Here is a 27401-nt window from a genome sequence, read left to right on the forward strand (position 1 = left end):
GTGTGTCCTAGAAAGGTTAATTAAATGTATCGACCAAAGATTACACAATACAACAGCAGTAGTGTCGTACCTGTATACATGATTATATGTACAATTTTTATAATTACTACTGAAATGAACTGTATTTCAATATCCTCATTGCATTGTACTGTATTTACTGAAATGCTGTACCACTATACTGTTTTGGCAATATCTACAAATTATATTTCATACCAATAAAGCAATCTGAATTCGAATTTGAGAGCTTGAGAGAGCGAGAGAAAGCGAGGGGGAGAAAAAGTGAGGGAGAGAGAGAACGAAGGGGAAAGAGCGAGCGAAGGGGGAGAGAGGGAGCGAAGGGGGAGAGAGGGAGCGAAGGGGAGCGAGGGGGAGAGAGCGAGGGGGAGAGAGAGCGAGGGAGGGAGAGACCGAGAGAGAGCGGGGAAGAGACCGAGAGAGAGCGGGGAAGAGACCGAGAGAGAGCGGGGAAGAGACCGAGAGAGAGAGCGGGGAAGAGACCGAGAGAGAGAGCGGGAGAGAGAGCGAGAGAGAGAGCAGGAGAGAGAGCGGGAGAGAGAGCGGGAGAGAGAGCGGGAGAGAGAGCGGGAGAGAGAGCGGGAGAGAGAGCGGGAGAGAGAGCGGGAGAGAGACCGGGAGAGAGAGACCGAGAAAGAGCAGGGAAGAGACCGAGAGAGAGCGGGGGAGAGACCGAGAGAGAGCGGGAGAGAGAGCGAGAGAGAGCGAGACCGAGAGAGAGACCGAGAGAGAGACCGAGAGAGAGACCGAGAGAGAGACCGAGAGAGAGACCAGGGGGAGAGACCAGGGGGAGAGAGCGAGAGAGAGCGAGGGAGCAGGGGAGAGAGAGAGCGAGGGAGCGGGAGAGCGAGGGAAAGGGAGAGCGAGGGAAAGGGAGAGCGAGGGAAAGGGAGAGCGAGGGAAAGGGAGAGCGAGGGAAAGGGAGAGCGAGGGGGGGAGAGCGAGGGGGAGAGAGAGAGGGGTAGAGAGAGAGCGAGGGAGAGAGAGAGAGAGCGAGGGAGAGAGAGAGAGAGCGAGGGAGAGAGAGAGAGAGCAAGGGAGAGAGAGAGAGCAAGGGAGAGAGAGAGAGAGCAAGGGAGAGAGAGAGAGAGCAAGGGAGAGAGAGAGAGAGCAAAAGAGAGAGAGAGAGAGCAAAAGAGAGAGAGAGCAAAAGAGAGAATGCTGTGTGCGTGGGAGGTAAGGAACAAGGGTTGGAGGAGGAGGATTTGGTGGTGGTGAGGAGATGCAAAGACAAATCTGAGTCCCAAAAGGCACCCTATTCTCTATAAAGTGCACTACTTTTTAAGTTACATTTGCCACTCTTTGGTCAAAAGTAGTGTACTAGAAAGGGAACAGGGTGCCATTTGGAACACACAGGTATTAGGGGGAAACGCCCCCACTGATCTGACAGTGTTTGAGGTCTCTCATCCTCTCTTTTTAATATCCTCCTGCTTTAAGGACAATCCTACATTAAACAAACATTAGCTCCCTCTCCCTCGCTCTCTCTCTCTCCATAGCCTGGCCGCCATGCCAAATTACATTGTTTCCAGATGCCAGTCAGTCACAAACTCTCTCTCTCCCTACTCCCCTCCTCTCTTTTTCTACACACCCTTCGGTCTCTCTCGCTGTTCGCTCTCTCTACTCCCCCGTTCCTCCTCCCCATTCATCCTCCCCTCGGGCAGCGGGGAACAAAATTCTGTCAGGGCCAGCTGCTTTATATTACTGCCTTTACATCCACTCTTCTGCTAAACAGACCAGAGAGGAAAGAGAGAGGAGGGAGAGAAGGAGAGAGAAGAGATAGAACGACGAGGGAGACTACAGAGGGACGGAGAGGGAAAGAGTATTCTGTATTGTGACTCGTTAAATATGTTTTGTCCCGCCCCACTTGGCATTGACACCGAGCAGATACTACTGAACAGGAACAGGGATAGGGACAGGGCTAGATACTCTACCCCTCGCTAGCAGAACTAGTCAGTGACTCAATCAGGTCTGCTGCCTGTGGCCAGTGGACAGAAAGCTGTCATATAGACCAATGTCCCTATAGCCCATGACAACAATAACATGTTCATGGCCAGCCAAGCCCACTGTCATTCACAAAGGGACTGTGGGATTGAATATGAATACGGGCCAGAAGGCAGAGAAGGATTTCATCAGAGTGGTCCGTATAGCTCACATGGATTAGAATATATCTAGGTGTCATATGGAGCTCAGTGCTCTGAGCTGCAGTCTAGCCTAATGAGAACATCCATAGCTCTAAGCACACGGGGAAGGAAAGAGGGAAGCTGTGGAGAAGGAGGGAAGAGAGAGAGAGCTGGTTACCTCGAGGCTACAGAGAGCTGGTAGGCCCATCCACCGAACTACCAGGTGTGAAACAGGGAAGGGACTCGGGGAATATGATCATTTGGTATAGAGCAGACCTAACTCACGCTATTAAATTAATCAAAACAGGAAAATGTTACATTTGGCTAGAAATCCAAAAGGAAAGATTCTCATCAGAGAAAAACATACGTGCTACCTATATCCGCCCACTAGAATCCCCATACTTTAATGAAGACAGCTTCTCCATCCTGGAGGGGGAAATCAAATCATTTCCAGGCCCAGGGACATGTACTAGTCTGTGGCGAACTAAATTCCAGAACTGGACAAGAACCTGACACACTCAGCATACAGGGGGACAAACACCTACCTGGAGGTGACAGCATTCCCTCCCCCATACGCCCCCCCCCCCTAGTCACAACTACGACTACATATACAACAAACTCTTGCAGCTTTGTCACATGCTGGGCATGTACATTAGTCAATGGTAGGCTTTGAGGGGACCCCTATGATTGGTACACCTATAACTCATCTATTGGCAGTAGTATTGTAGATTACATTATCACTGACCTCAACCCAGAGTCTCTCAGAGCGTTCACAGTCAGCCCACTGACACCCCTATCAGACCACAGCAAAAGCACAGTCTACTTGAACAGAGCAATAGTCAAATCAGGAGGCATCAAAGCCAAAGGAACGGAATAATTTACATTTTACATTTTAGTCATTTAGCAGACGCTCTTATCCAGAGCGACTTACAGTAGAGTGCATACATTTTATTACATTTTTTACATACTGAGACAAGGATATCCCTACCGGCCAAACCCTCCCTAACCCGGACGACGCTATGCCAATTGTGCGTCGCCCCACGGACCTCCCGGTTGCGGCCGGCTGCGACAGAGCCTGGGCGCGAACCCAGAGACTCTGGTGGCGCAGCTAGCACTGCGATGCAGTGCCCTAGACCACTGCGCCACCCAGTGAGTAAGTAATGCTATAGATGGAAGGAAAGTAGTACCAAAAAAGAAATTAGGCAACAAAAAATTATATTCCTTTTAGACAACTTCCTGGACAAAACATTCCACTGTAATAGTGAAGGTGTAAACTTGGAGGTAGAAAACCTAAACAGTATATTTGACCTCTGAGCTTCCCGATCAAATCAAAAAATGTCAAACAGAAAACTGAAGAAAATGAACAACAACGACAAATGGTTTGATGAAGAATGCAAAAACCTAAGAAAGAAATTGAAAAACCTATCCAACCAAAAAAAGTGACCCAGATAACCTGAGCCTACGCCTTAACTTTGGTGAATCACTAAAGCAATACAGAAATACACTACGGGAAAAAAAGGAACAGCACGTCAGAAATCAGCTCAATGTAATTGAAGAGTCCATAGACTTCAACCACTTCTGGGAAAATTGGAAAACACAAAACAAACAACACAAAGAGTTATCTATCCAAAAAATGGAGATGTATGGGTAAACCACTTCCCCAATCTTTTTGGCCCTATAACAAAGAACAGCCAGCAAAAACATATACATGATCAAATACAAATCTTAGAATCAACTATTAAACACTACCAGAACACACTGGATTCTCCAATTACATTGAATGAACTACAGGACAAAATACAAACGCTCCAACCCAAAAAGGCCTGTGGTGTTTGTATATATTATGGATCCCCATTAGCTGCTGCCAAGGAAGCAGCTACTCTTCCTAGGTTCCAGCAAAATTAAGGCATTTAGACCACAAATTCCAATTGGCTATACTTAAACATGATCCTTAGCTCTGGCATGTTCCCCAATATTTGGAACCAAGGACTGATCACCCCAATCCACAAAAGTGGAGACAAATTTGACCCCAATAACTACCGTGGGATATGCATCAACAGCAACCTTCAGAAAATCCTCTGCATTATCATTAACAGCAGACTCGTGCATTCCCTCAATGAAAACAATGTACTGAGCAAATGTCAAATTGGCTTTTTACCAAATTACCGTACGACAGACCAAAAATTCACCCTGCACACCCTAATTGACAAAAAAACAAACCAAAACCAAGGCAAAGTCTTCTCATACTTTGTTGATTTCAAAAAAGCTTTAGACTCAATTTGGCATGAGAGTCTGCAAAACAAATTGATGGGAAGTGGTGTTGGGGGAAAACCATATGACATTATAAAATGAATGTACACAAACAACAAGTGTGCGGTTAAAATTGTCAAAAAACACACTTTTCTTTCCACAGGGTCGTGGGGTGAGACAGGGATGCAGCTTAAGCCCCACCCTCTTCAAAATACACTGCTCAAAAAAATAAAGGGAACACTTAAACAACACAATGTAACTCCAAGTCAATCACACTTCTGTGAAATCAAACTGTCCACTTAGGAAGCAACACTGATTGACAATAAATTTCACATGCTGTTGTGCAAATGGAATTGACAAAAGGTGGAAATTATAGGCAATTAGCAAGACACCCCCAATAAAGGAGTGGTTCTGCAGGTGGTGACCACAGACCACTTCTCAGTTCCTATGCTTCCTGGCTGATGTTTTGGTCACTTTTGAATGCTGGCGGTGCTTTCACTCTAGTGGTAGCATGAGACGGAGTCTACAACCCACACAAGTGGCTCAGGTAGTGCAGCTCATCCAGGATGGCACATCAATGCGAGCTGTGGCAAGAAGGTTTGCTGTGTCTGTCAGCGTAGTGTCCAGAGCATGGAGGCGCTACCAGGAGACAGGCCAGTACATCAGGAGACGTGGAGGAGGCCGTAGGAGGGCAACAACCCAGCAGCAGGACCGCTACCTCCGCCTTTGTGCAAGGAGGAGCAGGAGGAGCACTGCCAGAGCCCTGCAAAATGACCTCCAGCAGGCCACAAATGTGCATGTGTCTGCTCAAACGGTCAGAAACAGACTCCATGAGGGTGGTATGAGGGCCCGACGTCCACAGGTGGGGGTTGTGCTTACAGCCCAACACCGTGCAGGACGTTTGGCATTTGCCAGAGAACACCAAGATTGGCAAATTCGCCACTGGCGCCCTGTGCTCTTCACAGATGAAAGCAGGTTCACACTGAGCACATGTGACAGACGTGACAGTCTGGAGACGCCGTGGAGAACATTCTGCTGCCTGCAACATCCTCCAGCAAGACCGGTTTGGCGGTGGGTCAGTCATGGTGTGGGGTGGCATTTCTTTGGGGGGCCGCACAGCCCTACATGGGCTCGCCAGAGGTAGCCTGACTGCCATTAGGTACCGAGATGAGATCATCAGACCCCTTGTGAGACCATATGCTGGTGCGGTTGGCCCTGGGTTCCTCCTAATGCAAGACAATGCTAGACCTCATGTGGCTGGAGTGTGTCAGCAGTTCCTGCAAGAGGAAGGCATTGATGCTATGGACTGGCCCGCCCGTTCCCCAGACCTGAATCCAATTGAGCACATCTGGGACATCATGTCTCGCTCCATCCACCAACGCCACGTTGCACCACAGACTGTCCAGGAGTTGGCGGATGCTTTAGTCCAGGTCTGGGAGGAGATCCCTCAGGAGACCATCCGCCACCTCATCAGGAGCATGCCCAGGCGTTGTAGGGAGGTCATACAGGCACGTGGAGCCCACACACTACTGAGCCTCATTTTGACTTGTTTTAAGGACATTACATCAACGTTGGATCAGCCTGTAGTGTGGTTTTCCACTTTAATTTTGAGTGTGACTCCAAATCCAGACCTCCATGGGTTGATAAATTTGATTTCCATTGATAATTTTTGTGTGATTTTGTTGTCAGCACATTCAACTATGTAAAGAAAAAAGTATTTAATAAGAATATTTCATTCATTCAGATCTAGGATGTGTTATTTTAGTGTTCCCTTTATTTTTTTGAGCAGTGTATATATATATATATAAAAAAAAATATATATATATATATATATATCAATGAATTGGCGAGGGCACTAGAACAGTCTGCAGCACCCGGCCTCACCCTACTAGAATCTGAATCAAATGTCAAATGTCTACTGTTTTCTGATGATCTGGTGCATCTGTTCCCAACCAAGGAGGGCCTACAGCAGCACCTAGATCTTCTGCACAGATTCTGTCAAACCTGGGCCCTGACAGTAAATCTCAGGAAGATACAAAATAATGGTGTTCTAAAAAATGACCAGTTGCCAGGACCACAAATAGAAAATCCATCTAGACACCCTTGCCATAGAGCACACAAAAAAACTATACATACCTTGGCCTAAACATCAGCGCCACAGGTAACTTCCACAAAGCTGTGAACAATCTGAGAGACAAGGTAAGAACGGCCTTCTATGCCATCAAAACGGAGTTACAATCTACTGTAGAGACAGCCTGCAGAGTTCTGTCCTACTATCCAGGTCTGTGCCCAAACAGTTCGAGCAACTGCTTTTAAAAATCCATCTCTCCAGAAATAAGTCTCTCACTGTTGCCGCTTGTTATTGACCCCCCTCAGCGCTCAGCTGTGCCCTGGACACCATATGTGAATTGATCGCCCCACATTTATCCTCAGAGTTCGTACTGTTAGGTGACCTAAACTGGGATATGCTTAACACCCTGACCGTCCTACAATCTAAGCTAGATGCCCTCAATCTCACACAAATTATCAAGGAACCTACCAGGTACAACCCCAAATCCGTAAACATGGGCACCCTCATAGATATCATCCTGACCAACTTTCCCTCTAAATACACCTCTGCTGTTTTCAACAAGGATCTCAGCGATCACTGCCTCATTGCCTGCGTCCATTATGGGACCGCGGTCAAACGACCACCCCTCATCACTGTCAAACGCTCCATAAAACACTTCTGCGAGCAGGCCTTTCTAATCGACTTGGCCCGGGTATCCTGGAAGGATATTGACTTCATGCCGCCAGTAGAGGATGCCTGGTTGTTCTTCAAAAGTGCCTTCCTCATCATCTTAAATAAGCATGCCCCTTTCAAAAAATGTAGAACTAAGAACAGATATAGCCCTTGGTTCACTCCAGACCTGACTGCCCTTGACCAGCACAAAAACATCCTGTGGCGCACTGCACTAGCTTCGAATAGTCCCCGAGATATGCAACTTTTCAGGGAAGTCAGGAACCAACACACACAGTCAGTTAGGAAAGCAAAGACTAGCTTTTTTAAACAGAAATTTGCATCCTGCAGCACTAATTCCAAAAAGTTGTGGGACACTGTAAAGTCCATGGAGAATAAGAGCACCTCATCTCAGCTGCCCACTGCACTGAGGCTAGGAAACACTGTCACCACTGATAAATCCACGATAATCGAGAATTTCAATAAGCATTTCTCTACGGCTGGCCACGCTTTCCACCTGGCTACCCCAACCAACAGCTCTGCACCCCCCGCAGCAACTGGCCCAAGCCCCCCCTGATTCTTCTTCACCCAAATCCAGACAGCTGATGTCCTGAAAGAGCAGCAGAATCTGGATCCCTACAAATCATCTGGACTTGACAATCTGGACCCTCTCTTCCTAATATTATCCGCCGCCATTGCCGCAACCCCTATTACTAGTCTATTCAACCTCTTGTATCGTCTGAGATTCTTAAAGATTGGAAAACGGCCGCGGTCATCGCCCTCTTCAAAGGGGGTGACACTCTAGACCAAAACTTTTACAGACCTATATCCATTCTGCCCTGCCTTTCTAAAGTCTCGAAAGCCAAGTGAACAAACAGATCACCGACCATCTCGAATCCCACCGTACCTTCTCCGCTATGCAATCTGGTTTCCGAGCTGGTCACGGGTGCACCTCAGCCACGTTCAAGGTCCTAAACGATATCATAACCGCCATTGACAAAAAAAACAGTACTGTGCAGCCTTCTTCATCGACCTGGCCAAGGCTTTCGACTGTCAAATCACCGTATTCTTATCGGCAGACTCAACAGCCTTGGTTTCTCTAATGACTGCTGTGCCTGGTTCACTAACTACTTCTCAGATAGAGTTCAGTGTGTCAAATCGGAGGGCCTGTTGTCCGGACCTCTGGCAGTCTCTATGGGGGTGCCACAGGGTTAAATTCTCGGACCGACTCTTTTCTCTGTATACATCAATGATGTCGCTCTTGCTGCGGGTGATTCTTTGATCCACCTCTATACAGAAGACACCATTATATATACATCTGGCCCTTCTTTAGACACTGTGCTAACAAACCTCCAAACGACCTTCAATGCCATACAACACTCCTTCCGTGGCCTCCAACTGCTCTTAAACGCTAGTGAAACTAAATGCAAGCTCTTCAACCAAGCGCGGCCCACACCTGCCCGCCCGCCTAGCATCACTACTCTGGAAGGTTCTGACTTAGAATATGTGGACAACTATAAATACCTAGGTGTCTGGCTAGACTGTAAACTCTCCTTCCAGACTCATATTAAGCATCTCCAACCCCAAAATTAAATCTAGAATTTGCTTCCTATTTGGCAACAAAGCATCCTTTATTCATGCTGTTAAACATACCCTCGTAAAACTGACTATCCTGCCGATCCTTGACTTCGGTGATGTCATTTACAAAATAGCCTCCAACACTCTACTCAGGAAATTGGATGCAGTCTATCACAGTGCCATCCGTTTTGTCACCAAAGCCCCATATACTACCAACCATTGCGACCTGTATGCTCTCGTTGGCTGGTCCTCGCTACATATTCGCCGCCAAACCCACTGGCTCCAGGTCATCTATAAGTCATTGCTAGGTAAAGCTGCGCCTTATCTCAGCTCACTGGTCACCATAGCAACACCCACCCGTAGCACGCGCTCCAGCAGGTATATCTCACTGGTCATCACCAAAGCCAACACTTCCTTTGGCTGCCTTTCCTTCCAGTTCTCTGCTGCCAATGACTGGAACGAATTGCAAAAATCACTGAAGTTGGAGACATATCTCCCTCACTAACTTCAAGCATCGGCTGTCAGAGCAGCTTACCGATCGGTGTAGCTGTACACAGTGCATCTGTAAAAACCCATCCAACCTACTACCTACCTCATCCCTATATTTGTTTTTTGTTTTTTTCCTGCTCTTTTGCACAGCACTATTTCTTTTTGCACATCCTCATCTGCACATCTATCACTCCAGTGTTAATTGCTAAATTGTAATTACTTTACCACTATGGCCTATTTATTGCCTTACCTCCTTACTTAATTCGCACACTGTATACACATTTTCTATTGTGTAACTCTGTGGTGTTGTTTTTGTCGCACTGCTTTGCTTTATCTTGGCCAGGTCGCAGTTGTAAATGAGAATTTGTTCTCAACTGGCCTACCTGGTTAAATAAAGGTGAAAAAAAATACAAATACCTGACCACTGTGACTGACCCAAAATTAAGGAAATCTTTGACTAACTCTGAACGATCGGCTATGAAAAGCCAACTGACATTCACTCCTGAGGTTTTGACCTGTTGCACCCTCTACAACCACTGTGATTATCATTATTTGACCCTGCTGGTCATCTATGAACGTTTGAACATCTTGGCGATGTACTGTTATAATCTCCATCTGGCACAGCCAGAAGAGGACTGGAAACCCCTCAGAGCCTAGTTCCTCTCCAGGTTTCTTCCTAGGTTCCTGCCTTTCAAGGGAGTTTTTCCTAGCCACCATGCTTCTACATCGGTTGCTGTTTGGGGTTTTAGGCTGGGTTTCTGTATAGTCCTTTGTGACATCGGCTGATGTAAGAAGGGCTTTATAAATACATTTGATTGATAAGAGACTCAGTGAGCATAGCCTTGCTATTGAGAAAGGCCGCCGATGGCAGACCTGGCTCTCAAGAGAAGACAGGTTATGTGCACACTGCCCACAAAATGAGGTGGAAACTGAGCTGCAAACTGAGCTGCACATCCTAACCTCCTGCCAAATGTATGACCATATTAGAGAGACATATTTCCCTCAGATTACACAGACCCACAAAGAATTCATATGACATTTGCAACTTTTGTGAGTGTAATGTTAACTGTATATTTTTGATTGTTTATTTCACTTTTGTTAATTATCGATTTAACTTGCTTTCGCAATTTGGGGGGGGGGGGGGGGTGAACCCCTTGGACCTTGAGGGAGGTAATGGAGAGAAAGTCGCTGCAGCCAGTCACCCAGGAGAGGAGGCGGGGGGGGAGAAGGGGATGGTAAAGGCTGCAGACTGGGAGGCAGGAAAGCAAGAGACGGAAAGAGGAGAACAGTGGCCTAGCCAGTCTCCTATCACCAGTAACAGGCCAAAGGTAGAGCCACTATCTCCGAGGCCTCCTATCACAACACTATCTACTACTAACAAAGAGAGAGAAGGAGAGAAAGAGAGATGGTGTGTCCCAGACAATTATAGTGACAGAGGACTGGGGAGAGTGATAAATGGGGTGGGAGAGAAAATAAGGGTGAGATGGAGTGAGAAAGCAGTGAATGAGGGGGGGTGGGGGTGGCTGGAGAGGAACGAAGTACTAGGGGCGATTGTAGGGGAAGAAGTAAAGTCAACCCCCCCCCCATCACCCTCGCTTTCGCCCCTTCTCACCCGTCACGCACGCTCTGGAGTCAACTTTAATTACTGCCACGTGCCACCTCATCCCTTTCATCCCCTCCGCCTCTCTACACCCCCCTTCTCCCCTCTCCCACAGCTAGCTCCCTCCTCAGCCTTCCCTCTTAGCCTCTTCCCCTACCCATTTCTACCCTCTCCCATGAGACCAAGGCCTGCTCCCTCCTCACCCCTTCACTCCCCGTCAGCCTTTCTCTTCTCCCCCCCTCTACCCTCTGTAAATCGTGTCTGAGCTTGTGGCTCTGCGTCACGGCAGATCAGTCACGAGGCCTGAAGGCAAAGTGGGGCCTGTCACTCTGCCTTTGTCCTGCCTAGTCTCCCCTCACCTCCCATCCTCCCCCCCTGCAACGCAGCACACTACATCACAACAGGACTCACACAGCCTGCCTGGCTCTACAGACAACAACACCGCTGTGTGCATATCAGCTTCACATTTTCATAGCTGCTTGTTGTATATATGCATAATGTGTATTTATTGCAGTACAAATAGTTATTATTATTAGAAGCTTTGGTGAGTAATTTCCAATGTATTTGTTTCACAAGGAAAATCAACAAAACATTATATATTTTTTTTTAATTAAATGTGTGTGCCAAATATGAAGGTGTGTGTATTTGTGTGTTTGCATCCAACGTGTTCTGACTTATAAAGACGTTTGTAGTGACTGATTGAGAAGCGCAAACAAATGAAGTAATTGTAGGTTGATGAGGTACTCCTGCAGACAGAGGAGGGTTAGTTCTCACCATGTCGCCTGGATGTGATGATAACCACCTTTATGTTCAAACTGCAGGATTTCCTTCCTCCTAGCGACTAAATAAAAACCTCTTAACAACATTACCTCGTAACGGAACGAAACGCTGAGGTCTAGACTGGACATGAGATACGAACACAGAACAAGATCCCTGAGGCCTGGATGGAATCTAGTCACAACTTCTTCCATTGAGACCAGGGTCATATTTATTAGACACCAAACATAAACAGGGGGCGGTACCACCTGAACTGGTCCAATAAGAAATGTCTTGTTTTTGTTTTCGGTTGCAAAACATTTGACTTACTATGTTTTGCTATTGTGTGCCCTAATGAACACCACCCCGACCAGCTTATTGTTAGAGCTTGGAGGAGACCTTCCATGATATAATTCACACAGACATATAGCAAACATGATATAATTGACAAAGACGTATTCAAAGCACAATGTGACGAGGGAGGGTAATGTTTGGGGGAAGTGATATCATTGGCCAGAAGTTAATTCAGCATCAACGACTCCAGACATAGCAATGGTATTATCAAGTATATGTGTGTGTGTGTGTGTGTGTGTGTGTGTGTGTGTGTGTGTGTGTGTGTGTGTGTGTGTGTGTGTGTGTGTGTGTGTGTTTTGGAAGGAAAAAGGGCCATAAAGGAGACATCCAAACAAAAGAGAGTGGGGGTGAAGGGTGCTTCCCTTCTGCCTGTGTGTGGGAAGAGCCTAATCACTGACACTCACACACCTCCAGCCACTTCTGGGTCTGTGCGTTTGGGTGTCTCGGTTTTCGTATGGCCTCTGTCTCTTACTGGGTTTGCATCTGTATTCATGTCGCCTGTGTCTTTGTTCCTGTGTGTTGCGAGGGGGGGGGGTTGGGTTGTCAGGCGTCAGGGCCCCCCCAGCCCCAGGCCTGCTCCCTCCCTGCAGACAGAGGAGGCTGAGGTGTGTGTGGCTGATTGCAGTTGACGTGGCTGAAGGTCCAGGGGACCAGGGAAGTAGGGGAACTGTACTCACGTAGTCTGCCCGCCGCAGGCCCCGTACAGACTGGGTAGCCTGCTCCAAAATCTTGTTGTGCTTCTTGGACAGCAGTGCAAACAGGCTGAGGGGGTGAAGAGGGAGAGAGAGAGGGATGAGAGAGGGGAGGAGGGGGTGAAGAGAATGAGGGAGCGAGACAGTGGAGGAGGGGGTGAAGAGAACGAGGGAGCGAGACAGGGGAGGAGGGGGTGTGAGAGAGAGAAGTAACAGCATGAATCAGACTAGCAACAACACCCTCCTCACATCTCACTCAAGAAAGACAGACAGAGACAGCATTACAGAAGAGATCTAACACACAAACACTGTCGTCATGTCTGACTGAGGTACGCACTACACATGATGCTGACTGAGGTACGCACTACACATGATGCTGACTGAGGTACGCACTATACATGGGTATTTCTATAAACTAGTGTACCATTGAGGATTTCCTGCGTTGGACAACTTATTTGCTGTTGATAAATTGATAATAATCTGCCAATTCTTTTAATGTCATTACATTAAGATATAACAGGGGAACATAGCTACATTCAATACAATTCACGAGTTGATTTAAAAACCGTTTAAACCCCTTTCTCGTGGTTGGAGTCTTGACAGACATGTCCAAAATCGCTTGACATAAAACTATTTTTCTTTCCTTGCATTTATGGCAGTGTTGTTAGTTATAATACGTTTTAAATCAAATCAAATTGTATTTGTCACATGCGTCGAATACAACAGGTATGATGACTTACGAGCCCTTAACCAACAACGCAGTTAAGAAAAATAAGTGTTAAGTAAAATTTTTATTAAAGAGCAGCAGTAAAATAACAGTAGCGAGGATATATACAGGGGGTACCGGTACAGAGTCAATGTGCGGGGGCACAGGTTAGTCAAGGTAATTGTGGTAATATGTACATGTAGGTAGAGTTAAAGTGACTATGCATAGAGTAGCAGCAGCGTTAAAGAGGGGGGGGGGGGGGGGGGTCAATGCAAATAGTCTGGGTAGCCATTTGATTAGCTGTTCAGGAGTCTTAGGGCTTGGGGGTAGAAGCTGTTAAGAAGGCTTTTGGACCTAGACTTGGCACTCCGGTACCGCTTGCCGTGTGGTAGCAGAGAGAACAGTCTATGACTAGGGTGGCTGGAATCTTTGACAATTTTTAGGGCTTTCCTCTGACACCGCCTGGTATAGAGGTCCTGGATGGCAGGAAGCTTGGCCCCAGTGATGCACTGGGCCGTGTGCACTACCTCTGTAGTGCCTTGCGGTCAGAGGCCGAGCACTTGCCATACCAGGCAGTGATGTAACCAGCCAGGATGCTCTCGATGGTGCAGATGTAGAACTTTTTGAGGATTTGAGGACACAAGCCAAATCTTTTCAGTTTTCTGAGGGGAAATAGGCTTTGTCGAGCCCTCTTCACGACTGTCTTGGTGTGCTTGGACCATGTTAGTTTGTTGGTGATGTGGACACCAAGGAACTTGAAGCTCTCAACCTGCTCTACGACAGCCCCGTCGATGAGAATGGGGGCGTGCTCAGTCCTTCGTTTCCTGTATTGTATTGGGGCGGCAGCGTAGCCTAGTGGTTAGAGCGTTGGACTAGTAACCGAAAGGTTGCAAATTCAAATCCCTGAGCAGACGAGGCACAAATCTGTCGTTCTGCCCCTGAACAAGGCAGTTAACCCACTGTTCCTAGGCCGTCATTGAAAATAAGAATTTGTTCTTAACTGACTTGCCTAGTTAAATAAAAGTTCAAATTAAATTAAATTGTGAATGCTGAGCTGTAGTCAATGAATAGCATTCTCACATAGGTGTTCCTTTTGTCCAGGTGGGAAAGGGCAGTGTGGATCTGTTGGGGCGGTATTCAAATCGGAGTGGGTCTAGGGTTTCTAAGATAATGGTGTTGATGTGAGCCATGACCAGCCTTTCAAAGCACTTCATGGCTACAGATGTGAGTGCTACGGGTCGGTAGTCATTTAGGCAGGTTACCTTAGTGTTCTTGGGCACAGGGACTTTGGTGGTCTGCTTGAAACATGTTGGTATTACAGACTCAGTCAGGGACAGGGTTGAAAATGTCAGTGAAGACACTTGCCAGTTGGTCAGCGCATGCTCAGAGTACACGTCCTGGTAATCCGTCTGGCCCTGCGGCCTTGTGAATGTTGACCTGTTTAAAGGTCTTACTCACATAGGCTACGGAGGGCGTGATCACACAGTTCTCAAGAACAGCTGATGCTCTCATGCATGCTTCAGTGTTGCTAGCCTCGAAGCGAGCATAGAAGTAATTTAGCTTGTCTGGTAGGGTCGTGTCAATGGGCAGCTCTTGGCTGTGCTTCCCTTTGTAGTCTGTAATGGTTTGCAAACCCTGCCACATCCGACGAGCGTTGGAGCCGGTGTAGTATGATTCAATCTTAGTCCTGTATTGACACTTTGCCTGTTTGATGGTTCATCGGAGGGCATAGCGGGATTTCTTATAAGCTTCCGTGTTAGAGTCCCGCTCCTTGAAAGCGGAAGCTCTACCCTTTAGCTCTGTGCGGATGTTGCCTGTAATCCATGGCTTCTGGTGGGATGTACGTATGGATGTATGTACGGTCACTGTGGGGACGACGTCACCGATGCACTTATTGATGAAGCCAGTGACTGATGTGGTGTACACCTCAATGCCATCGGAAGAATCCCAGAACATATTCCAGTCTGTGCTAGCAAAACAGTCCTGTAGCTTAGCATATGCATAATCTGACCACTTCTTTATTGATGCTTCCTGCTTTAGTTTTTGCTTGTAAGCAGGACTCGGGAGGATATAATTATGGTCAGATTTGCCAAATGGAGGGCGAGGGAGAGCTTTGTACGCATCTCTGTGTGTGGAGTAAAGGTGGTCTAGAGTTAGTTTTTTCCCCCCTCTGGTTGCACATTTAACATGCTGGTAGAAATGAGGTAAAACGGATTAACTACGTACCATTTCATGTCTCCTTATGTTACGGCGTGAAAACAGCTTTCATGGGCACATGATTGGAAAATGGAATGTTTCTAACCGGAAGAGTCACCTTAACTTGATACTTATAATAAATGACATAGTAGCCTATTCACAATGGGGCCGATTCAGACTTAGTAAATGTATGCCTTTTTTACGCATTTTGATTTAAGTACTTCTCAATATTTGGTATTCAGACTTACCCTATGCACGTGCGAAATGAGGTTTGCGGGTGTGGCTCCCTTGTGAGCACTTAAAAGATTTAATTCAATCCCGGAAAACACAACCACTGGGTGGACTACCAATTTGATCAGGGATAGTTTCTTCAATTCATTTTTTCTGTTCAATTATCTAAAGCAATCACTTGAAATACTGTGGAGAATGTATTTTGGTCGGCACCACATTAGAATGTAACAACAAGTAACTCAGAAAATCAAATAGGCCTTCTGGAATACTTTGAAAATCAGACATTTCCTCAATTTGGTTCTTGAAAAGTCTGAAATTATTGTAGCCGATTTATAAGCTCTCCTGATCCAATATAAATATCCAATAATTTCATTTCTAATCAGTTTTTGTGACAGATGTAGACACTTTCGTTAACATATTATTTACATAGAAAGTAATAGTAATTTGAATGCCAATGCATAGTGCCATTGGGGAGGCCTATAAAAATGGATTAGTCTTAAAGGGATACTTTGGGATTTTGGCAACGAGGCCCTTTATCTACTTCCCAAGAGTCAGATGAACTTGTGGATATAATTTTTATGCCTCGGTGTCCAGTATGAAGGAAGTTAGAGATCGTTTCGCGAGCCAGTGCTAACTAGCATTTGCGCAATGACTGGAAGTCTATTTGTAACGAAACTACCTGTAACTTCCTTCATACTGAACACAGAGACATAAAAATGGTATGCACGAGTTCATTGCCAAAATCCAGAAGTACCCACATAAAGTGGTAATGCATACTTTTTGCTGAGAGTTTTTGTTCTATAGGCTATAAAATCAATACAATATAAAATGTACATCCTTGAAAATTATGATTGTGCTTGAAAAAGTAATTAAAAGTCCATGAATTTGACTTGCCAATGTCTGTACGAACCCTGCATTTTGGTTTCCATGTTACACCTGCAATTTTAAAGGATATGGTCGTTACAGTAGGTTGACTTATGGGCCAATTGGCATATATTAACCATTTTGAAATGTTGATCCCAAAGTCACACTTTGGACCCATTATTTATAGAAAGACGTCTTAGAAAATATATTTTTAGAAAACACAGATTCCTAATGAGAGAAAATACAGCAATTTCTCAGTAGCATTTTTTTTTAATAGAAACTACAGATCACTATCTGTGATCATTTTGTTTGTCTTGTTTAGTTTTTTAATCATTGTACCTAAACTGTATGTGTAAACATGTACACGCAGGGCCCAGCTGTGAAAGAGACCTTGGTCTCAGTCTGTGTTCCTTGTTGAAATAAAGGTATAATAATAAGGTGAATCCCAAATGGCACTCCATAGTGCAGTACTTTTGACCAGAGACCTAAGGTCTACTAAATACGGGATAGGGGACCATTTGGGATGCAGACAGAAGCTCCAGCTACGTACATCTATGGAGTCTTCATGTATGGATTCTTTAGATAAGGCTTGTATGACTCATTCAGCTGCAGATTTGGTGGTTTGGCATATGCTTTTCATCCGTCTGTCTACACATTCGCTGTCTTGACAAATCATTCCAAACAGCGTGTCATTCCAAACAGAGGCATCAACATCACAAGGCATGATAACACAAACAACAACGCAACCAGGGGAATGAGAGCAAGGCAAACAAGCCTCACAGATACAAGTGCAGCTAAATATAATAGAAAATAATAGAACAAAGAAAAACGTTTGTTGTGTGAAAGATGTAGAGGATCCTGACGGATTGACGTACATAAAAGACATATGCATCCCAAATGGCAACCTATTCCCTTATATAGCGTACTACTTTTGACGAGAGCCCATAGAGTTAGTTAGAGGACTTATGGATATAATCCATTGTAGCATAGACAATGCCATTGAGGCCTTCCACCATTTTAACGTAGTCAACTGGGTGGGGATTCCTATGGGTTGGGCCAATGATCAGAGCCTTCTCTTCTTCAACTTGTGTTAAATATGGTTTGTAAATGTCTAAGTTATATCACTACCATCTAATGGCCACATAAGTCAATGACATACGATTTGGTTCAGGACCCCAACATTGCAGGTTGCGGTAAATCACAAATATCTGCTTTATGCTTTTTTCGATCTACAAAATAAGAAGAAAATTGACCACTTCAAAATGGATAAGGCTTCAATGGGTGCTGACTATGCTGTCACAGACACCATAACGGGATAGATACAAAGGTGAGTCCTCTAACAAACTCTATGCGAGAGCTGTATAGGCCTGGGTCAAAAGAAGTGCACTATAAAGGGAATAGGGTGACAGTTGGGACCCACACAGAGACTGGTAGTACTAAGAAGTAAATGGCATGATAACAAGGCTGCGTAAGGGATGCTTGAATCTTTAGTACGCAGGCTGGCACGGCAAGGTCGAAACAAACAAACAGGTGAAAATCTTATCTATTCTGAAAGAAACCATTCAATAATATTCTTTAGAGTTGCAGACCGTGTTCGTTGTTGACGGAGACTGACTACACATGCAGCTAATACATGTTTGGTACCCAATATCATTCAGACATCAGACTAACGTTACTATTCACATCAGTTTCCTCCAAAATCATCAAATTGATTCTGTGCAACAAAATATGGACGTTAGAACAAGGATTGGTTATTGGTAAACTTATAACAGGGGTGGGCAAACTTTTGGGCTTGATGGCCACATTTAGAAATTCAACGGAGGGCCGCAAATATTTTTTTTACTGATTTGTTTGTTAAAATCTATTTGAGGGCTAGAAAAAAAAAAATATATAGGTCCATTATAACTTCTACATACATTCTATGTAGTTTCAGAGTGGCCTGGAGTGTATTTTTTTAAATTTTTTACCAAGCACAGATTCAACTACAAAGACCAGGGAGATTTTCAAGCGCCTCAAAAGGGCAGTGATAGGTATATCGAAGGGTAACAATAACAAATCAGACACTGAATCTCTCTTTAAGCATGGTCAAGTTAATAATTATGCTGTGGATGATGTATTAAACCACCCAGACACAAAGATAGTCATCCTTCTGAACTGAGCTGCAGAACAGGAATTAAACTGCTCTGGGATGTTACCATGAGGGAATTGGTGACAGTTACAGAGTTCAATGGCTGTGATGGCAGAAAACTAAGGATGGATCAACAACATTGTAGTGACTCCACAATAATGACTTAAATGACAAAGTGAAACAAATACACAGAATACAAATATTCCAAAACATGCATCTTATACTTGACATCGGCAAACACTGGGGAGTTTTTCAAGATAAATAGAAACGGAATGGAGCTAAGCATAGGCAAAATCCCACAGAAAAACCTGCTTTACGCCAGACAATGGGAAAGGAATTCACCTTTCGGCAAGACAAGAACCTACAACACAAGGCCAAATCTACGCTGGAGTTGCTTACCAAGAAGACTTGAAAGTGGCTGTCTAGCCATGATCCCGAACATCTTGACAGAGCTTGGAGAACTTTGAAAATAATAATGGTCTAATATTGCACAATCCAGTGTCTAAAGCTCTTAAAGCTGCAATATGTAACATGTTTGGGGCGACCCGACCAAATTCACATAGAAATGTGAGTTAAAGATCTCTCATTTTCATTGACAGCAAATCGAAGAAGCCGTAGATCGGTTCTATGTGCGCTATTTCTATATTTCCCTGTTCTTAAGTTTTTTACTTTCGGTTTTGTACACCAGCTTCAAACAGCTGAAAACACAATATTTTGGCTTATTGGAAAGATATTACACAGCGGTTTATATAGTACAATGATTCTCTACACTATGCATTGCTTGTTTTGCACAAACTTAAAATAGGCAAACTGTGAGAATTTATGCAACCAGGAAATGGCAGAGTGATTTCTGCATATTGCACCTTTAAAGAATTACCCAAGAAGACTTAAAGCTGTAGTCGCTGCCAAAAGTGTTTCTAACATGTATTGACTCCAGCAGCGGAATATTTCTACAACAACTATATTTAATTTAATTTATATTAATCAAAAAAATTATTATCTTCCTCTGACAGAGTATTTTGGGTAGATTGTTGACACATTTTTTAAATGCCACTTTGTAACAACAAAATGTGAAGAAATCCAAGAGGTATGAATACTTTTGCAAGGCACTGTACATCATCAAGTCTCTCAGGGTCGGCCTCCCTAGTGGCGCAGCGGACTAAGGCACTGCATTGTAGTGCTTGAAGCGTCACTACAGACCTGCGTGCGATCACGGCTGTGTGACCTGGGCCGCGACCGGGAAACCCATGAGGCGGCGCACAATTGGCCCAGCGTCGTCCGGGCTTAGGGGAGGGTTTGCCGGCCGGGATGTCCTTGTCTCCTCGCTCTCTAGAGACTCCTGTGGCGGGCTGGGCGCATGCACGCTGACACGTCGCCAGTTGTACAGTGTTTCCTCCGACACATTGGTGCGGCTGGCATCCAGTGTTAAGTGAGCAACGTGTCAAGAAGCAGTGAGGCTTGGCAGAGTCGTGTTTCAGAGGACGCATGGCTCTCGACCATCCGTATGGGAGTTGCAGTGATGGGACAAGACTAACTACCAATTGGATATCAGGAAATTGGGGAGAAAAAGAGGTAAAAAGTAGAAATATTATAATAATACAAAAATAAAGTATTTCATGGTCTGCTCCACTGAGCTTGAGTACAGGCCACCATCAATCAACACACATCAATATACACAAACACTTGACAACATAGGCTACAGACCACACGCCAACGCACACAGACCGAGACACATCCTCTTTCTCTATCGTTTTTATAAACCAAGGGGGAACAAAATGAGAGATTAAAAAAAAAAAAAAAAAATATTTGGCAAAAAAATACGACGTAGAAAATATTATATCGATACACCTCAGACTTGAGAAGAAGAAAAAATCTGTACAGCTACAGTCATTACTGCACGCAATTTCGAAGCAGCCAGCTTCAACTGGCATACCATCGGCGCCCAGTCCACCATTGAATCAAACAACCATTTTTTTCTCGTAACATTCCTTGTAATCTTTCTCTTCTAATCTCAGAGTACTCAGCCTGGACCACAGAACATAAATAACGAAATCAATTCAGCCCTAGGCTCCTCATGCAGTACTGAGCTGTCCACCACCAAAAATAGACAGTGTCCCCCCCCAAAATGTCCCCCTATTCCCTATATAGTGCACTACATAAGGCATAGGGTGCCATTTGGGATGCACAGACAGCCTAGCTCAGTCTCTCTCTCTCTATCCCCACTAGAAACAGCAGAGCAGATGGTGGCTGATGCTCAATAATAACAAATAGAGACGAGTAAACAGCCATGAGGAATACACAGGGGAGCGCACCGCCTAATAACACACGGGAGCAGGGAGCGGGGTTAGGAGCAGGGAGCGGGGGAAGGAGCAGGGAGCGGGGGAAGGAGCAGGGAGCGGGGGAAGGAGCAGGGAGCGGGGGAAGGAGCAGGGCAGGCGCACACACAGACACACATGGGAAAACACACATTCGGAAACAATTCAGAACCGGTCACTTTTTCAGCGTGGCTACGTTACAGCCATATTCTAAAATGGATGAAATTGTTTTCTTTCCTCAATCGACACACAATAGCTCATATTGACAAAGGAAAACAGGTTTTTAGAAATCTTTGCAAATGTATATACAGTACCAGTCAAACGCTTGGACACACCTACTCATTCAAGGGTTTTTCTTTATTTTTTACTATTTTCTACATTGTAGAATAATAGTGAAGACATGAAATAACACGTTTGGAATCATGTAGTAACCAGAAAAGTGTTTAATCAAAATATATTTTAGATTTGAGATATTTCAAAGTAGCCACACTTTGCCTTGATGACAGTTTTGCACACTCTTGGCATTCTCTCAACCAGCTTCATGAGGTAGTCACCTGGAACGCATTTCAATTAACAGGTGTACCTTGTTAAAAGTTAATTTGTGGAATTTCTTTCCTTTTTAATGCATTTGAGTCAATCAGTTATGTTGTGACAAGGTAGGGGTGGTATACAGAAGATAGCCCTATTTAGTAAAAGACCAAGTCCATATTATGGCAAGAATAGCTCAAATAAGCAAAGAGAAACGACAGTCCATCATTACTTTAAGACATGAAGGTCAGTCAGTGAAGTGCTTTCTGAAATGGCTGTCAGAAAAGGGGATAAACATCGATCTGGCAACTGTTTCAAAACAGGAGAAGGGTAATATTCTCCCGAGTTTTTACGCCACCGCAAGGACTGCTAAATGAGACTGATATAGAATCAGCAGCATTGCTGGACTGCAGGCAGGCCTACACTGCCACTTAAATGAGCCTCCACTGAGCCGGCCTTGGTGCCTGATGAGAGAAACCGAGTTCCTGAACGCAAACAATGTCTTTACTGGTATCATAAAACAGCTGAGAAGGGAGAGCAGGGACAGAACCAGCCACCACCCAGCTATAACACAGCAGGACCTAAATCCGAAGCCTTGAGCCCCGCCACCCCTAGAGGATTACTGAATAAGGTGTGGTTTGATTGATTGGCCGAAGAGGCAACAAAGGAAATCGCAAACTGAAGCCAGACTCGTTCGTAATAAAAGGGGACACAAATGGATCGAGATAGGCAACACTGAGTTTCAATGAAGGAACCAAGAACCACAAAAATCCAATGGAAAGAGACCGAGAGAATCGTTGTGGCTGCATGTATGAAAACCTAGGGAACGAGCTTTGCTCGATCGCTAGAAAAATCACTAAATTACCTGAACACGCCCCAGCCTTTTCCGATGACGACAACATGTGGTATACCATAGAACCAACGGGACTCAACACTCTTTCATCGATGCTGCCCCGTCTGTGCAAGGTATAATAAACATGAATAGAATCATTGTCATATTGCCATTATTGATTGCTCGCTCTCTCTCTAGGAGGCTGGCACATCCCGTAGGTATACCAAACACTGCATCAGGACAACTGCCATCCAGCAGCTCTCCGATGTAGGTCTGGAGGCCAGAGTATGTGAACGGGCACAGGGCTGAGGAGCTCTTAGGAGCTATTGGAAGCCGTCCACGGATAACAGAAGGAGATAACATCCTAACAGCTACGTGCTGTTACGGATAACAGAAGGAGATAACATCCTAACAGCTACGTGCTGTTACGGATAACAGAAGGAGATAACATCCTAACAGCTACGTGCTGTTAAGGATAACAGAAGGAGATAACATCCTAACAGCTACGTGCTGTTACGGATAACAGAAGGAGATAACATCCTAACAGCTACGTGCTGTTACGGATAACAGAAGGAGATAACATCCTAACAGCTACGTGCTGTTACGGATAACAGAAGGAGATAACATCCTAACAGCTACGTGCTGTTACGGATAACAGAAGGAGATAACATCCTAACAGCTACGTGCTGTTACGGATAACAGAAGGAGATAACATCCTAACAGCTACGTGCTGTTACGGATAACAGAAGGAGATAACATCCTAACAGCTACGTGCTGTTACGGATAACAGAAGGAGATAACATCCTAACAGCTACGTGCTGTTACGGATAACAGAAGGAGATAACATCCTAACAGCTACGTGCGACAACAAGGCAGTTGTTCCTTAGAAATGGTGGCCAGCTGCACTTGAGACCCCGGCATTAGACAAGTACTTGCACACTGTATGGAAATGTGCATTTCAACGTGTATCACAAATAAATAGCTACCGATGCTGTGACCATCTGAAGAAAAAAGTGTCATTGTGGTCTCTATTCTGATCTGCTGCATCGATGTCTTTGCTACAATGTTTCAGCGGCGTTTTCAGCCCCATGGACAGCGCCACTACAATGTTTCCATCTGACATAACATTTTCCTATGCATAGACCAGATGTGCACTGTTTTCAGAACCATGGACAGCGTCCCTAGAAACCAACGTTCTGGAACTATCAACCAGCAATTGGGAAGTTTTGCTTTACATGGCAGTCGGTACGAAAATAACTAACGACTAGAGAACGCCTAAAATGTCACTTGACAACCAGTGTTAGTGAATGTAGCAATCATGTTTTTGTTTCAAAATTGATAGTTTGGGAAATAATCTTGATTTTTAATGCGGGTAACCCGTTGTATAAAAGCAATAGTACACTCGAGGCCGTGTGTTATGACATTTTTATCATGGCTGTGGTGGACTACACCAATCGGCTTCGCCTCGCGGATATGACCACATCCCAGCCATGATAAAAATGTCATAACACACGGCCTCATGTACTATTGCTTAATTGTTGATTCTAAAACATACACACTTGGGTATGTCATATAAAAAAAATATAGTATTTAATTGGGGCTTTGACATGGCGTGTGTGTTTTTTGTTGATTCCAAAATATAACAGACACACTTGGTAAAATGAATGAGATATGGGCATGCTCAGTTTTGTTTTCGTTGTTTCCAAATCATAGACACACTATGCTGGCTTTGACTGAGATCTGGGACTGTTTATTCAGTTAATTTAACGTCTGGGCATGCTCTTTGTCCTCTTTGAAAGCCTAAGGGGAAAAACTGAAAGGGAACAAACATCCTTTGTTATGAGGTCTCTGTGTTAAAAAAAAAATGGGAGTGGTTGCAGATACGACTTTTCCCGGACCTGTTTTTTCCTGGACTAAAGGCCTTGAAGTTTCTGCACATGTGCAGATCACGTTCATGTCCAAGTGTTTATTTACCTCTAATTTACTCACACATTTTTTGTGGTCTCCTTCCCTCCACATTTCTCACTGTCAATCGGGAATGATAATTCTTCAGGTTTTACCGGTGAAATGTCCATGCAGCATCTGCATACCAACCATTTGATCTCAATCAGTTTCATGAGTTGAATGATCTTGTAAAGTGAGCACATTTTGGAGCAGATGGTGTTAAAACTATAGCATAGTCTACCTGTGTATCTTGCCTAGTGGCGCGCGTTATTGAATTTGGCCACGAGAGAGAAATGACGTGGTGTCTTTGTCTTGCAGTGACGTTATACTATGCTACTATATTTCGGTTTGTTATGTAGAATACTATCATTATGTGATCTTGCAGACATTGATTCAGCTTTGATCTAACTTTATTAAAACGAGCCTGAGTAGCCTGTTCTCTACGAGCAGAGACTGTGTAAAGTAGAGAATAAACACATGCCGAGGACGTGATCCGCACACGAGCAGAAGCTTCGGGCCTTAAGTCTGAGGGGGAAAAAAAGATCAGGCAAAAGTCTGATCCACAGCCACTGCCTTTTTATAAAGGTGGTGAGATGGAGAGGGCACACTTTGTTACTAATTGATTGACAGGGCAGGGCACTAGCTGCCATACACTATTGTTTTGGCATCAGTGGCATGGCAACCTGTTCAATTGTTCATGTCTAGTCTAGACACAGCGCCTGGAAGCTCTGTCAGATTGACCTACTGAGACACGTGCACGCTCACCTACACACACACACACACACGCTTTCTCTCTCTCTCTCTCGCATCAGCAGACTCGGCCACAAAAAAACATATAGTTAGACCAAATGGGAGAGAACCCTAACCCAAATTGTTGCACAAAGAACCTAGCCGGATAAATGCAGTACTGAGCTGAGATGTACACCTGCACCATTCATCCGATGCAGGTCACGGAGTCCATTTATCATTGGCTTTGTGGGGTGATTGAGGTACTGAAAAGTGTATTGAGATGTGATTACCAGTGCTGGCTAAGAGGCCTGGGTCTGAGTCTGTCTGTACGGTAACTAAGATTCTATGGCGTCTTTTGTAGCCATGGTATTAATAACACTGAGAGGCACACCTGGTGATCCCCACCTGCACAAAGACTCTGCCACACTGACTGACTGCAAAACCCTAGTCCACAGCACAGGCAGCAGTGGAGGCTCATCAGAGGAGAAAGGGGAGGACCATCCTCAGTGAATTTCATTAAATTAAAAATAGTAAAAAAAACTTTTTTTAAATGATCCTTTTTAGATAAAACTATACTAAATATATTCACGTCACCAAATAATTGATTAAAACACACTGTTTTGCAATGAAGGTCTACAGTAGCCTCAGCAGCACTCTGTAGGGTAGCAACATGTTGTAGCCTGAGGACAGCTGGCTTCTGGGTACATCTGGGTACATTGACTTCAATACATAACCTAGGAGGCTCATGGTTCTCACCCCCTTCCATAGACTTAACACAGTAATTATAACAACTTCCGGAGGACATCCCCCAGCCTATTAGAGCTCTTGTAGCATGAACTGATATTTTGTCCACCCAATCAAATGATCAGAGAATGAATCTAGCACTGAAAGCATAAGCTACAGCTAGCTAGCACTGTGGTGCATAACATATGGTGAGTAGTTGACTCAAAGAGAGAGAAAGAAAATAGTTGAACAGTTTTAAACAAATACATTTCTTCCAAAATGGAGAAGCAAGATAGACAGAGATGGTCATTTTTCCCCCTCACTTTTAGCTTCACTTACTTAGCTAGCAAATGCAGCTAGCTAGTTTAGCCAACTCAAACACCATGCTCAAACAGAGGGATGCTATGTTAGCTAGCTGTCTAAGACTATCCAACACAACACTGGAACTCTTCCAAGTCAAGGTAAGGTTTTGATTTTACAAATTTATTGCCACCGGGGCCCACCAGTTTAAGTGCTAAATTGTACACTAACGTTACTGCATGATTGTAGCAGGTTTACTAACGCGTTAGTTCTATTAGCTATGTTGACTATGACATTACTTGATATAATATGGTGACAACGATGTAGGTTGTGTGTAGTGGTTATGATATGGATTGGCTTGGAAAGGTTTTTTCGCCTGGTTACACAGCTGATGTGTTGAAGTCCACAAGCGAAGGGAAAAAAAGGTGAGTGGAGAAGATCGCATCGATGTGAGAAGGAATACAACGTGGCTGGTATGAAAGTGAACTGCTACATGGTCTTGTAGCGGATGCGAGCTTCAACTGGCTTCCAGTTGAAGCTCGCATCCGCTACAAGACCATGGTGCTTGCCTACGGAGCTGCGAGGGGAACGGCACCTCCGTACCTTCAGGCTCTGATCAGGCCCTACACCCAAACAAGGGCACTGCGTTCATCCACCTCTGGCCTGCTCGCCTCCCTACCTCTGAGGAAGTACAGTTCCCGCTCAGCCCAGTCAAAACTGTTCGCTGCTCTGGCACCCCAATGGTGGAACAAACTCCCTCACGACGCCAGGTCAGCGGAGTCAATCACCACCTTCCGGAGACACCTGAAACCCCACCTCTTTAAGGAATACCTAGGATAGGATAAAGTAATCCCTCTAACCCCCCTCCCCCCTTAAAAGAGTTAGATGCACTATTGTAAAGTGGTTGTTCCACTGGATATCATAAGGTGAATGGACCAATTTGTAAGTCGCTCTGGATAAGAGCGTCTGCTAAATGACTTAAATGTAACTGTGTTTATGTGTTATCAGGGGTGTATTCATTCCACCGATTCTGTTGAAAAACGCTTCTTAAACGGAAGCAAATGGAATTAAATGGCGATAAACATACCAGAATTTGTCAAATAGAAACTCTTGTTTTCAACTGTTAGACTAATAGTTACACCCTAGATCAGCTAGATGCAGGCAAGAGTGTGCAAGGAGGGATTGAATGACACATCACACATTTTCTCTCGACCTGTATGCACCTATGCTGTAAACTTTAATTCGTAGGCTAGGTTGTAGCAACCTCGTGATGGGCATAGGAACATTTGAGTATCGTGTAGTAGCCTAAAAATATTGCTCTTACATTGACCT

General features: G+C 44.8%; 1 protein-coding gene across 8 annotated transcripts in view; it reads right to left on the bottom strand.

The window, feature by feature from the left end:
- The window catches only part of LOC139543582 (dymeclin-like), a 138249-nt gene that overhangs the window by 41747 nt on the left and 69101 nt on the right, over positions 1 to 27401 (bottom strand). For all 8 annotated transcript variants that reach the window (XM_071349801.1, XM_071349802.1, XM_071349798.1 and 5 more), the window contains one exon: positions 12559 to 12643. In XM_071349801.1, the coding sequence (XP_071205902.1) occupies positions 12559 to 12643 (85 nt within the window). The remainder of the gene's footprint in view (positions 1 to 12558; positions 12644 to 27401) is intronic.

Source organism: Salvelinus alpinus, chromosome 18, assembly GCF_045679555.1.
Source record: "Salvelinus alpinus chromosome 18, SLU_Salpinus.1, whole genome shotgun sequence".
NCBI classification, from domain to species: domain Eukaryota; kingdom Metazoa; phylum Chordata; class Actinopteri; order Salmoniformes; family Salmonidae; genus Salvelinus; species Salvelinus alpinus.